Below are 12,898 nucleotides of genomic sequence, written 5' to 3'. Positions count from 1 at the left end.
GGGAGGCAGAGGCAGGCGGATCTCTGTGAGTTTGAGTCCAGCCTGGTCTACAGACTGAGTTCCAGGACAGTTTCCAAAGCTATAGAGAAATCCTGTCTCAAAGAAAAAAAAAAAAGGCAGCCCACTGGAATAAAAAGAAGTATTTCCTTGCCACTGGCGTATTTGTTAGAGTAACAAATGTGCATAACTAAAAAGCCCACTTGTGTGTAGACTAATATGAAGACCACCAGCCCAGCCAACCAGACAATCTTATAAGCCACACTAACCTTGCCAGAGCTTACCTTCTGGCACATGGCCATTTTTTAAAATGAGTTTATACTGCTAGTTTTCACTGATCATTTTAAAACATCTTCCAGTTTCCAATTACATCATGAGTCCCCCAACAAACCGTTTTGAAACAGAATCTCACTATGTAGCCCTGGCTGGGCCAAAACTCACTATGTAGACCATGATGGTCTTCTCAAACTCATATCTGCCAACCTCTGCCTTCCAAGAGCTGGAGTTAGAGGTCTGAGTCACTATGCCCAGTCCCTACTTCCCCTTTTAATCTACCCATTTCTCAGAGTCCTGCCATCTACACATCTTTTTCTTTTTTTCTTTTTCCAGACAGGGTTTCTCTGTGGTTTTGGAGCCTGTCCTGGCACTTGCTTTGTAGACCAGGCTGGCCTCAAACTCAGAGGTCCACCTGCCTCTGCCTCCCGAGTGCTGGGATTAAAGGCATGTGCCACCACCGCCCAGTTCATCTACACATCTTGCTACACTGCTCAGGAATTAGTCCTGCTCATGCACTGCCTGTTTTTTGTTTGTTTTTGTTTTCTTTTTACTTGCCTGTGTTATTTACCATTTTATTTGCTGAATAATTTAGTTGGCCTTTTTTTTTTGAGACAGGGTTTCTCTGTGTAGCCCTGGCTGTCCTGGAACTCACTGTGTAGACCACACTGGTCTCTCCAACTCAGGGATCCATCCACCTCTGCCTTCCAAGTGCTGGGATTGCTGGGATTAAAGGTGTGCGCCATGGCGACCAGCTGGCTATTTGCTACTTTAAATTAATATTATCACCAATAATCATTTCTTGCCCCTCTGCCCAGGATAGCCTTGAACTCTTGGGCTCAAGTGATCCTCCCCTCACTCTCTTGAGCAGCTGGAATCACCACCTTACCCGGCTATACATAAGCAAGCTTTCATTTATTTTTGTTTGTTTTGGAGATGAGGTCACTATGTACCCTGAGGTGGCCTGGAACTTCCTACGCAGATTAGGCTGGCTTTGACTCATGGAGAGCCACCTGCTTCTGACTCACACACTTGTGCACAGGCACACATACACACGTGCTTGTAAAAACTACTCTTAATATGCAGATACCATTTTCATACCAATAAAATCATGCAGTTCAGTGGGATAAAAGGCTTAGAAACGCAAGTGTTGAGTAGCTAATAGCTAATATTGAGGTTTTAAGAAAGCGGCAGACTCCCTTGTGACATCAGGATGTGAGCCCCGTGCTCTGCATCCTCAGAGGTACCAGGTGTTGCCACTGTTTTATTTTTGGCATTTTGTTAGCAGTGTGCTAATAGCCACTGTGGCTTTTGTCAGCACCTCCATGATGGTTAGACTTAGGCATCCTTTCATCCCTAAATGCTACTTCCCGTATGCCCTTCCCTGCAGGATCCAGCTGGACTGCTTTAACACTGAATCTGGAAAGGTGATCTAGATAATAGTCTTAGTCAGATACGTGGTTCCAAATATTTCCTTTCTGTCTGTAGTATGTCTTCTCATCTTTTCTTTTGTGGTATGAGGACAGACCCCAGGGTCCTCCGCACACTAAGGAGACATTCTACTGCTATTTTATCCTCACATACAGGCTGAAGTATTTGCATTTTGAAAGTCTGGATGACCAGTTTTTCTTTCTGGTGTCATCTAAGGACTCTGCCTAACCTGACACCATGAATTGTTTTCTGTTCCTCTGCAATGCCCTTACTAGTTTTAGAAGTGGACACTTAAGCCCACAGTCCCCTCTAAGTTGACTTTTGTGAAGGTATAAAGTGTTGAGCAAGGTCCCTTTTTGTCTCTATCGTCCCTCACCTCCACTGGCTTCCTTCTTTCCATTCATGGGTTCCCACAGCCTGTCACCCCTCCTGCTCTCTCTGAGCTTACAGCTTCATATATTTTTATTAATTTATTTTCATTCTAGGGGTCATCACACATCCTGACTGGTCTCCCTGAGACATAAGACGTCAAGCAGTCAGGCTAAGGGTCTGGGCCCTGAACACGCAATGGCTCCTGGGCCCAGAACAAGTACAAGCCGTCTTCTGCAAATGGGGAAGCCATGGTTTCCCTGTTCTACAAGCCTTTTCCAGAGACAAAGTGGCACACTACCACAAAGGATCAGAAACCAGAATTAAGGATGGGCTGGTTTGGGGGTTTCCAGTTATTATCCCGAGGCAAAAAAGCGGGTAGGGCACAGGCTAAGGCACCTGTGTGGAGCTGGCAATGGGCTGTTTGGCAGGAGTGCCCTGTGGCCCACGGTGACTTACCTTCACCTCCTTCTCAATATAGTCGCTCAGCAGTCTGTCTGGCTCGACGCGCTCAGGTAATGACAGCACCACAGTGTGCAGAGGGCGCCTCTCTGTCACCTTCTCATGGGCTTTCTTATCTCTACTCTTTTCACCTTTTAGGAATACTCGTTTAAATGGCGACACAATTCCAGGCTGCAGGCAGAAACGGCAATGATTGGAGTTCATTATTCACACATTTGTGCTGTACCTACTAACAAACAGAAGTGCCCAAAACGATTAGCACAGTCGCCATGAAAACGGGGACTGACCACAGCAGCCTGTGAGGGAGGACCAAGAGCACACGAGGCTGCGGCACAGCTCTACGCTAGCTCACACGCCTGGGAGGGTAGTGTCCAAGCAGATACAGCACGGAGGACAGAATAGCCTGTCATGGCTTCTCTAACACTCAGATGGCAACTCTCACTGGCGTGAAGACAGGCAGGGGACAGTCCCCAGAAGACAGCAGCACAGCAGAGCTCCAACACTTCCCAGCTCTGTGTGGGCCAGGTCATCACGGCTCTGAGACAGCAAGTGGGCAGGGGCTGCCACCCACAAAGGCGTTTCCACAGTCAGGGGCAAATGAGCTCCAAGAAGTTCACGCCAGACTAGGGACTCGCGTGGCTCCTTCACTCTGCTAGAGCTCCAAGCTGGCCACCTACACTCACAGCCCCACATCCTGCTGGATGTGAGGTTAGTACCAGGGCTTTGAAGACAAAACCTACATGTAATCAAAAAGAACTTGTGAGCTAGGGAGCGGGGAAGCAAACCTAGTATTTCCTACCATGACCACAAACAGAAGCTATCCCCAGCTCTGCGGAAAGATGGCACTGCCGGCCATTTCTTCACTCGAGAAACCAAGACACTTCAATGTGTCCTCTGCAGGAGGTCACAGAAACCAAAGCCATGAGCAACGCAAGAAAGAAAAGGACGTCCTAGCTGTTTTCTCTCCAGTGCAGTAGACAGCAGCTGGGAGACCACAAGGGGCTCAGCTCTGACCTCCCCTTACTCCCCAAACAAACAAACAAACAAACAAACAGAAAATGTATAGACTAAATTATCAGACAGGACTCACAGGGTCCAGGGCTCCCTCCCAGAAGACCCTACATGGGGGCTGCTCCCCAGCCTCACTCTCAGGCTCGCCTCTCTGGCACTGGGCAAGAAACCAACAAGCAAACAAGATCCACCCAGCCCCAGCCTCAGAAACCCACCCTGACACCCTTCCTGCGCCTGCTGCCTCCTGCCGCGCCACGAACAGCTTCCCTGCCCCTTGGCTTCACATCCTTGACCCTCTGCCATCTGGGTTTATTCTACTGGTCCACTGAAATGAACACAGATCCAGGAAACCCACTCAGCAGTCAAAACAGCCCTGGTGCTAGAGCTGCGCGCTCACTGCCACCGGGCCCGCTCTCCCCACAAGTCCCCGCCAACTCAGGACCTCAGGTTCAACCCTCACCTGCTCTGATGTGGTCTGAGTTACCCTGCTTCCCACACAAGACAGTCAGCTGAGCTCTACTGTCTCTAAATGAGCCTCTGCCAATCATCAAGAGCAGTTTGTGAGCAAGCTGTAGAAAGCTGAGTGATGATCTGATACATTGTAAATAAGTTTTACTTGACAACCCATCTCTTCTTCAAATGTTCTTTATAGCCTGGCCGTCAAAGCTTCAGACCACAGACTGAGTAATAAAGAGGGGCCAGCATCTACCCACCTCTGCATCCGTGCACCCGAGGGAGAGTAAGACTGTGGCCCAGAGCTCTAAAGTATTTCCACTCACGTGGGCTGACTCTCTCATTGACCACACACACACACACATACACACACACACATGCACACACACACACACACACACACACACACACACACAGAGTGAAATAAGATGCTAGGAACTATAACAGCTGGAACTCCGTGATGAGCACAGGAACCTCAGCTGCTTTTGAGACAGGGTCTTCTGTAGCTCAGGCTGGCTTCCAGCTCACTGTATAGCTGAGAACTCTGAGCTTACATCCTGTCTCCAGCTCCCAAGCACAGTGCTAGGATTACAGGTTTGCACCACAACGCCCTTTTTTGATTTTCTGCAGTGCTAAAAACAGAACCCAGGGTTTTGCTCCTGCTGAGCAGGGACTATATCATGTGAGCTATATCCCATGCCCCTCCGTTGAAAAAATTATATTTCATAACAGTACATTCTTGAGAAGCTTCATCCTGCTGCCTACCGCTGCCCACTCCTAAACTACGAAAAGATGTAAATACACACAAAGTCATGAGAACCGAGATCCACAGAAGATGACAAACACCAGAGAGGACAGAAAGCACTTCTAGAAGAGTCTCTGAGATACGTTAAGTCAGGCCATCTTTGGGACCCTTCCATTTCATTTTCCTCAAGCTCCCACAAGCTTTCTTTCAGGCCCAGGGTGAGTTTAGACAAGAGGTGGACAGGGCAGGGGCACTTGGACAGGATGACCTCAGTGTGGGGTTCGTAAGGGAGAACAGTGGGAAATGGTAATTTGAGACTCATCAGACAACCTGACAGTGAACTGTGGGCTAGAGATGACCCCCAAACGTAGTGACACATTTGAACAACGTACAAGTCATGTTTCATCTCCCTGGTGAAGAGAGCTGTGATTTCTTCACCATGGCACCACCTGTGACCAGACAGTACTCCAATTATACCAAATGTGTATTCCTGACTGCTTCTTCTTCCTGAGTTCTTAAACATCCACGTGTTCATGGTCCATAAACCTGACCCTCCAGAAGCACCAAGCACAGGCACAGTATTTCAATCTGGTCAGGACAGAGTGTCCGTCCCCACCCACTCCCCCTGCAGCCTCACAGAGCCTTCTCTCGACAGCAGTTCCGTGTAGGTCCGAAGGCTGGCTCCCATACACAGGCGGCTCAGCTGTCAGTCAGGGCTTCCAGAAGCTGTCTGTTAGTCCAGCTCAGTACTAAATTACACAAGGAAGCAACAAGAAATCAACTGTGAAACCAGAAGTTTGCCAAGATCAATCTCTAACCAAGAAGCTCTCACCAAATCAACAGGCCACTTTCACTGTGACTCTAACAGCGATACGCAGCTCATAAAACAGAATCTGTGTTGGCAAGAACCCCGGGTGTGTCTTGTAATCCCAGCCCAAAAGACAGACTATAATGAGGCGACACTGGCTAGAACTCTACAAGGCAAAGAAACGAGGCCAGCCCGATGCCCCTAAATATGCCCTTCACTGTCTGAGTGTCCATTCTTTCAGTTCTGCACATGCCCAGCCAAGTGCCCTACCCCTGAGCTGTATGCCCATCACTGCCTCTGGCAGCTTGCGTGGCCTCCAGCATCCAGTATGTGGCCTATAAGTAGCCAGTACAGGCTTCAATAAATAATAAATCCCAATGCAGACCCTAGATCAGGAGTCCAAGGTGGCTGTGGACAGAATAGTCTCTGCCCTCGAGAGGGCTATAGTGAAGCAGAAAAATTAGGACAGGAGCAGAGCAAGAGAAATTAAACTCTAGTCAAAACAGCAGCAGCTGAGCAGACGTTGAAGGCCTACTGTGATGCTAAACCAGCCTGTTTTTGTGCTACCCTAAGCGGTAAGGAACAAGGAGAGCTGAAGGGAAGCAATGTCACCCTTGGTCCATCACAGACTAGCCAAAGAAAGCACAATCCCTAAGTCCCAAGCCTGAGTCATGTGGAGGCAACTCCAGTGCCTCTTGGACTTGGGCCTTCGGGTCTAAGGAAGCACAGACACCGCGGATTGCAACGACCGCCCCGCTCCCCATCCATGGCCTCACTTTCCTAGATTTCAGTTACCCACGGTCGACTGTGACTGCTAAAGATTAGATGGAAAACTCCAGAAATTAACAATTTGTAAGTTTGGAATTCGTTTACTGCAGGACAGTGTTACAATTATTATACAGTAATCTCTAGTGCTCATCTCTTATACATAGAACTTCAGCACAGGGAAAGGTCTAGATAGACACCGGGCTTAGTACTGCCATCAGTCTCGAGCATCCACCTTCAATGCAGCCGTGGAGACAGGGACAACACTGTGTGAATGGAGACCCTGGAGCTGAGCCTGGGTACAAGTTCTGCACACTCTTCTTTATCTCCAATGCCTCAAATGATTGTAATTTGTTCTTACAATGTAGAACACTGAGACTGAGATGTTCCTCTGCAGGCATCACTGTGACATCTCGATAAAGTGACTGGCGCTGAGAGGGCTGACCAACATGTTAGTGCTGCCTCAGCTCCCAGCTAAGACAGCAGGACGGGAGGACAGCATTCAGACATCCCAGAAACAAAGACGCTCCTGAACAAGGAGGAGGAGTGCGATGCTGAAGTAGCAAGATCGGGAAGAAGGCAAGATCAAGGTCAGACTGGATCTCAAAATAAAACACCACGCTGAGGGTGCACCAAGCGAGCAGAGCTCCTGCCTAGCACGAGAGAACCACTAGATTCCATCCCCAGTACTACACGAGGAAAGGAGGGGAGGGTGCATCTCAGACCTGAAGCTGTTTTTTGTTTCACCGGCTTGTTTATCAGCCTATTTTCAGTTGGTTTCTTTTCAAGACGGTTTATGCTGTAGCTCAGGCTGGCTGAGAACAGAATTATGCCAACTTTCCTGCTTCAGACTTCTGAGTGTCGCGATTACAGCCGAGAGCCACCACACCAGCTCTTAACATGGACATGCAAAAGGAAATCCTGTCTGAAAAGTCAATGATCTGGGCCTGGTGGCACAGAGACAGGAGAATCTTTGTGAGTTCAAGGCCAACCTGGTCTACATGGTAAATTCCAGAACAGACCGGACTACACAGAGGAATCCTGTCTCAAAAAAAAAAAAAAAAAAACCAAATAAATAAATAAACAGACAAATAATTAATATTTTGATGTATGGAGTCAAGATCCCAAAATGATCATAGAGTCATTAATTTGTTGTGATGTCCTGCAGATCAATACACAGAGATTAGAAGGCAGATTTAGCAACTGCTATTATTCATTCACTGTGTTACTGGACCCAGAAGAGCAGCAAGGTGAGTGGAATCCCAGCATAGGCCAAGACTTCCAGACCAAGTCTTTCCTGAAGAAACTGAGTCCTCGGGGCTGAAGGGGCAAGCCAGGATCCAAGACACACAGCTGGGAAAAGGAACACAGAACACAGGAATCAAGTCCTAGACACACTGCGCAAATTTTTCTAGATTCTCCCTGAAAAGGCCCCTTGGCTCCTAACAATATTTTTTCACTATTGGCCAATCTTAGCCAAAAACAGTTCAAGTTGGAAACGAGAATAGGCTTGTAGCTCAGTAGCACAGTTACTACCTCACCGGCAAACAAGAAACCGCTTTACTCTCTAGTGCCACAGAAAGAAAAAAGGTGTGTGTGTGGAAGGAGGGACATGGTTAGAAACCTAAAAACCACCACCACAGAACCATCACAGCTACCCAGAGAACCATGGCGGCACACCCCATCATGCTGGTCCCAGAGAACCATGGCGGCACACCCCATCATGTTGGTCCCAGAGAACCATGGCGGCACACCCCATCATGTTGGTACAGCTTGTGACACTGGCACTTGGAAGCAAGAGGATTTTGAGTTTGATGCCTGCCTGGGGTATTTTTGAGATCCTATCTCAAAAATACACAGATCTCTGAAACTAACTCACTCTGATCTTCTCATGTAGTAACTCTGCCCTCCACATGCACCATGGCATGGACACAGACACACAGACAGATAGACAAATACACACACACACATACACACACACACACACACACACCCATGAAAAGACTCCTGGGAAGTGAGCTCTTTCTTTGAGGACAGAAGAAAATAATACAGCCACATATTTTAACTGGGTTCAGTATGAAGTTCTAAGCTCAGCACATTATCTGGACAAAGTGCTAGCAAGCCCAATCCAGAAGGAACAAATGAAGGTACAAAGAGGTGCAACAGTTTTGCAAGCGCTTGTGATTTAATCTTCACTATCAACTATTTGGTAGGTTTCATCTTATCCTAACACTACCTCCTCGGGTGGTGGTGGCGTCCAGCTTTAATTCCAGCACTCAGGACGTTAAGGCAGGTCGATCTCTGTGAGTTTGAGGCCAGCCTGGTCTACAGACTGAGTTCCAGGATAGCCAGGGCTGTAACACAGAGAAACTGTCAGGGGGGAGGGGAGCAGACTACCTCAATGCCCAAAGCAAAAGGCCCTATGTATGCTTGCCACATGCCACACAACAGGACTGTACAGCGAAAGTGAAGGTACTGTCTCCTCCCCTAATCTAACCAGAAGACAGACAGTCGGAGCAGACCTGGGAGGGATGGGGGGCCAGAAGAGACAAGAGGCTCAGAGGTCAATGTGAGCGTCTGAGAAGGGGCTTCTGGGGAGGCAGGGAGAGCAGCAGGAGCTGATCCCCCCCCCCCCCGTCACTCCTCCCACATCTCATCCTGCCCAGGCTCCATCTTATACAAACTCCTGCCGGGCAGTGTTGACGAATGCCCTTAATCCCAGCAGAAGCAGGCAGATCTCTGTGAGCTCAAGGCCAGTCTGGTCTACAGAGAGTTCCAGGCTCCAAAACTACACAGAGAAACCCTGTCTTGAAAAAACAAAAAACAAACAAAATTCCTAGTTGGAGCCTGGCACGGGCCTTTAATCCCAGCACTCTGGAGGTAGGAAACTTCTGTGAGTTCCAGGCCAGCCAAGACTACACAGTGAACTCTTGCCCCCAAAACCCCAAAAAACAAACAAAGAGCTCTTTCTACTGACCATGCTGCCTCACAGGCGGTAGCCCGCTTCAAGCACTGTCTGCAACACCTGGGACAGATTCCCTCCCCTCACCCCTGCCTTGAGAAAATTAAGGCCTGAGGATGTTAACTCAGTCGCCCAAAGCCCTTGGTTAAATCCCCAGAACTTCATAAAAACCAGGTGAGGTGGCACAAGTCTACCATCACAGCACTCTGGAGATCAGGGCAGGAAGACCACAAGTTCAAGGTCATCCTCAACTAATACCAGCCTGGGGAAAGGCTGTCGGTGAGACCCTGGGAAACGAAAAGGGGGTGGGGGGGAGTAAGTACTCCTACCCCTACAAATGGAAAAAGAACCTTGGCATATGGACCAATGGGCACAACATGCCCGGCATACATCCCTGTCTCAGGTCTCCCGAGTTCAAAAGGGATCTCTGCCTCCTATACCCTTCTGCTCTACTGATAAACCCGCAGAGGGTTATGCTGGGGTGGGCCTGGGTCCATGCTGGCGGCCTAGTTCTGTTTTGCACTCATGGATAAACTCCAGGCACACAGCATTCCAGATCTGAGTTCCTGCACTTTCTCAACTTTTCCCCACCACCATTTTTCAACTGTGATCTTAGAATTCAATGGCCTAGAAGTCCACAAGGAAGTATTTTCCCTGGAAGACACAAAACCCATGACCTCTCATCCCTTTATAGACGAGTGAGTGCAACAGCCTGGACCTCAGCTGAACGAGCCAGCTCCTCACACGCAGGCCCAAACCTTGCCACCACTCTCCTCCAGCACACGGTCTTCCAGCCTCAGCCTGGGGAAGTTGGTGAATGAACTCCACCCAGCAGCCCAGAGCAGGTCAGGGTCCCAGTGTGCAAGCACGTCTGGAAGCAGCACGGATGTTTGCTTTTCACACTGGGTATGAACCTACCTCGTTCTCCATGGGAGATCTCCTGGGACACTCAGAGAAGTCCTTTGGAGGAATCCTGGCTCCTCCTTCTACCGACAGTTGCCGTCTATTTCCTAGCCCTTCTGAGCTGGTTGAAAAATATGGTCAGAAGCTAAGCCCTCCCTCTGAAAAAACACGAGCGCACAGGAAGACCAGAAACCACAGCTTCCTTCTGCAAAGCTTACTGAAGTTGTTTACAGTTTTTAGAAAGCTTAAAGAGCCCAGCACCCAGAAGCTGTTGGCCAGTTCCAAGAAGACTGCATGCAAGAGTCACACAGTGACGGACAACATCGCTCCGCTGCTCAGGGCAGTGGGAGCCCACAGGGAGCCCGCGTCCCGTTTCCAGCCAACTCCAGCAATGAACTGATGGACGTTACTTCAGAAGTCTGGCCATTCTGCAGCTTCAAGTGCCAAAGCCACACAGGCAGAAGGCAGACACGCAGGACTACGTCCACCAGAGAGGACCCGGGGCCCTCGGTGCTGGTGGCGGGACAAGGACAAGCCTGCTCCGCCATGCTGTTTTGGCACTTGTCCACAGCAGCCAGACCTTAACGGAGGCAGGGGCATGTCCAGGTGCGCCCAGGTGAAGGCTATATCTGTGTCTAAGTACTCGCTCTAGAGCTGCCCAGGCCAGCAGACTCTCAAACTTAAGTCACCAACTTGCAACAAAGCAATGTGTGTTCATAAACAAGCTTGTCTTAATTGCCTCCCAGTTAAACTTCCTCATCCAGGAAAGGAGAAGTTAAAACTGTTATTGATAAATGGTCCTTACAGTCAGGCAATCAGGTGGCAGAGGTAGGCAGATCTCTGAGTTCAAGGCCAGCCTGGTCTACAGAGTGAGTTCCTGGAACTATAGAGTAGTAGCCAGGGCTACACAGAGAAACCCTGTCTCGAAAATAAAAAAAAACAAAAACAAAAATAACATGAAAAAAAGGCCCTTACAACTGAGTATTACAGAATGGCTTGCAAATAGGAATAGCTATTTAACTGGCTGTTAGTGTGACTCTCTCCTCTCCCTCTCTCTCTCTCTCTCTCTCTCTCTCTCTCTCTCTCTCTCTCTATCTATATATATTTAGATATATCTAAATAGATTGATAAATGTAGATATCCTCAGACCAATAAACGAATGTAATAAAAATGCAGATGTTCCTAGCCCTATGGTGAATTAAGTCCTCAATAAATCCATAATAAATTAAGTCAAAATGCACTTGGCCCACCTAACCCCGTGTGGCTGTGTCTACCCTGTGTCAGAACACCAACCAAACAGCAGCACCCAACCCTAACCCAGCAGCAGCATTCTGTATAATCTACAGAACTCCACACACTGAAAGTGAAAACTTCTTGGGAACAACTGTGTGGGTATCTTCTGTGCCATCATAAAGCTGAAAATTCACTAAGTTAAACCATCCTATGGGGAGGGGCAGTCACTGTCTTATTAATTCCACGTTGAACCAAATCAAAAGGCTAACACATGCAATCTCTCTTTGTCCATAAAAGGGGCAATTTTATAAAGTGTTGCTTCACTGACCTACAACAAAGTTTAATCCTTCCTGGTTTCCAAACCCCTTACTGCAGACTACTTGTCTTTCACCTGTGTGCCAAAAACTCAGAAAGCATTCAGAGCAGGAGTGCAGTCCCACACACTCATGACTCAGCACCTGACACCTGCTGGCCTGCCATGACTTTCTTTTTTTTTTTTTTTTTGGTTTTTCCAAGACAGGGTTTCTCTCTGTAGCAGCCCTGGCTGTCCTGGAACTCACTCTTGTAAACCAGGCTGGCCTCAAACTCAGAAATCCACCTGCCTCTGCCTCCTCAGTGCTGAGATTAAAGGTGTGAGCCATCACCACCCGACAACTATAAATAAATGATAGAATAAACAAATAAATAAAGTTTTGCCTATACCACTCTGAACCCGCCTATTCTCATCTGTCACGACCTCTGTAAAACCCAGAGCAGTCGCCTTCTTAGGCTCCTCTCTAAATGTTGCCTTTACAGAAAGGAAGCAGGTGACACTGACCGTCAGAACAGATGGGGGGGGGTGTCCAAGTGAGACACTAGGAGGCCACCTTGTTTTGTTATTCCAGGGGGTCCCTCCCAGGAAAACACCCATGACTAAGAAGGTAATTATCACTAATTCCTCACACTAATCCACTAATGAACACTATCCGTCCTGCACAAGCCAGTGGACCAGCATGACAGAGAAAGGCTACAGAGCAGAGAGGTGCCCAGGGCAAGCTGTTTGAGACCGACACCACTCAACAAGAACAGACTGCTACATAAAGAGAACAAGAACACTATCTTAGAAGTCACAAAAACTTCATTAGGATGATAAAAACAGAATTAGGACCAAAAAGAGAGGCCTGGGATTGGACAGACTAGGTTCGGCTGACATCTGTCTGCTGCTTATATTCCAAAAACACAAATGTTCATTTTTATTTTGTGGTTCTGGGGATTGAAGCCTCAGGGCCCTTGCACCGCTAAATATGAATTCCAGCCCTAATCCCACTATGACCGCTTTTACGAGCAAACCTTTGTGCCAGGAACTATGGCACGACCTGCAATCTCAGCCCTAGAGAGGCAGCCGGAGGAGCAGAAGCTTAAGGCCAGCTTCGGTTACAGTGAGGGACAGCAGCGAAGGGATCCCATACTCAGTAACAGAATCCTACTCAAAAAACTGTGCCCTGGC

At 48.3% G+C, this 12,898-nt stretch overlaps 1 protein-coding gene across 2 annotated transcripts in view; it reads right to left on the bottom strand.

The window, feature by feature from the left end:
• Window positions 1-12,898, bottom strand: part of Ccm2 (CCM2 scaffold protein) — a 55,765-nt gene that overhangs the window by 26,108 nt on the left and 16,759 nt on the right. Inside the window, exon 2 of one of the 2 annotated variants that reach the window (XM_005366205.2) lies at window positions 2,530-2,703. The exons of the other annotated variant lie outside the window; for it this stretch is intronic. Within the exon in view, the coding sequence (XP_005366262.1) occupies window positions 2,530-2,703 (174 nt within the window). The remainder of the gene's footprint in view (window positions 1-2,529; window positions 2,704-12,898) is intronic. 2 annotated transcript variants of the gene reach the window in all.

The sequence above is a fragment of the Microtus ochrogaster genome, unplaced genomic scaffold, assembly GCF_000317375.1.
Source record: "Microtus ochrogaster isolate Prairie Vole_2 unplaced genomic scaffold, MicOch1.0 UNK6, whole genome shotgun sequence".
Taxonomy (NCBI): Eukaryota; Metazoa; Chordata; class Mammalia; order Rodentia; family Cricetidae; genus Microtus; species Microtus ochrogaster.
Note: the sequence above shows the minus strand (reverse complement) of the source record. Positions and strands in the feature narration are given on the sequence as shown.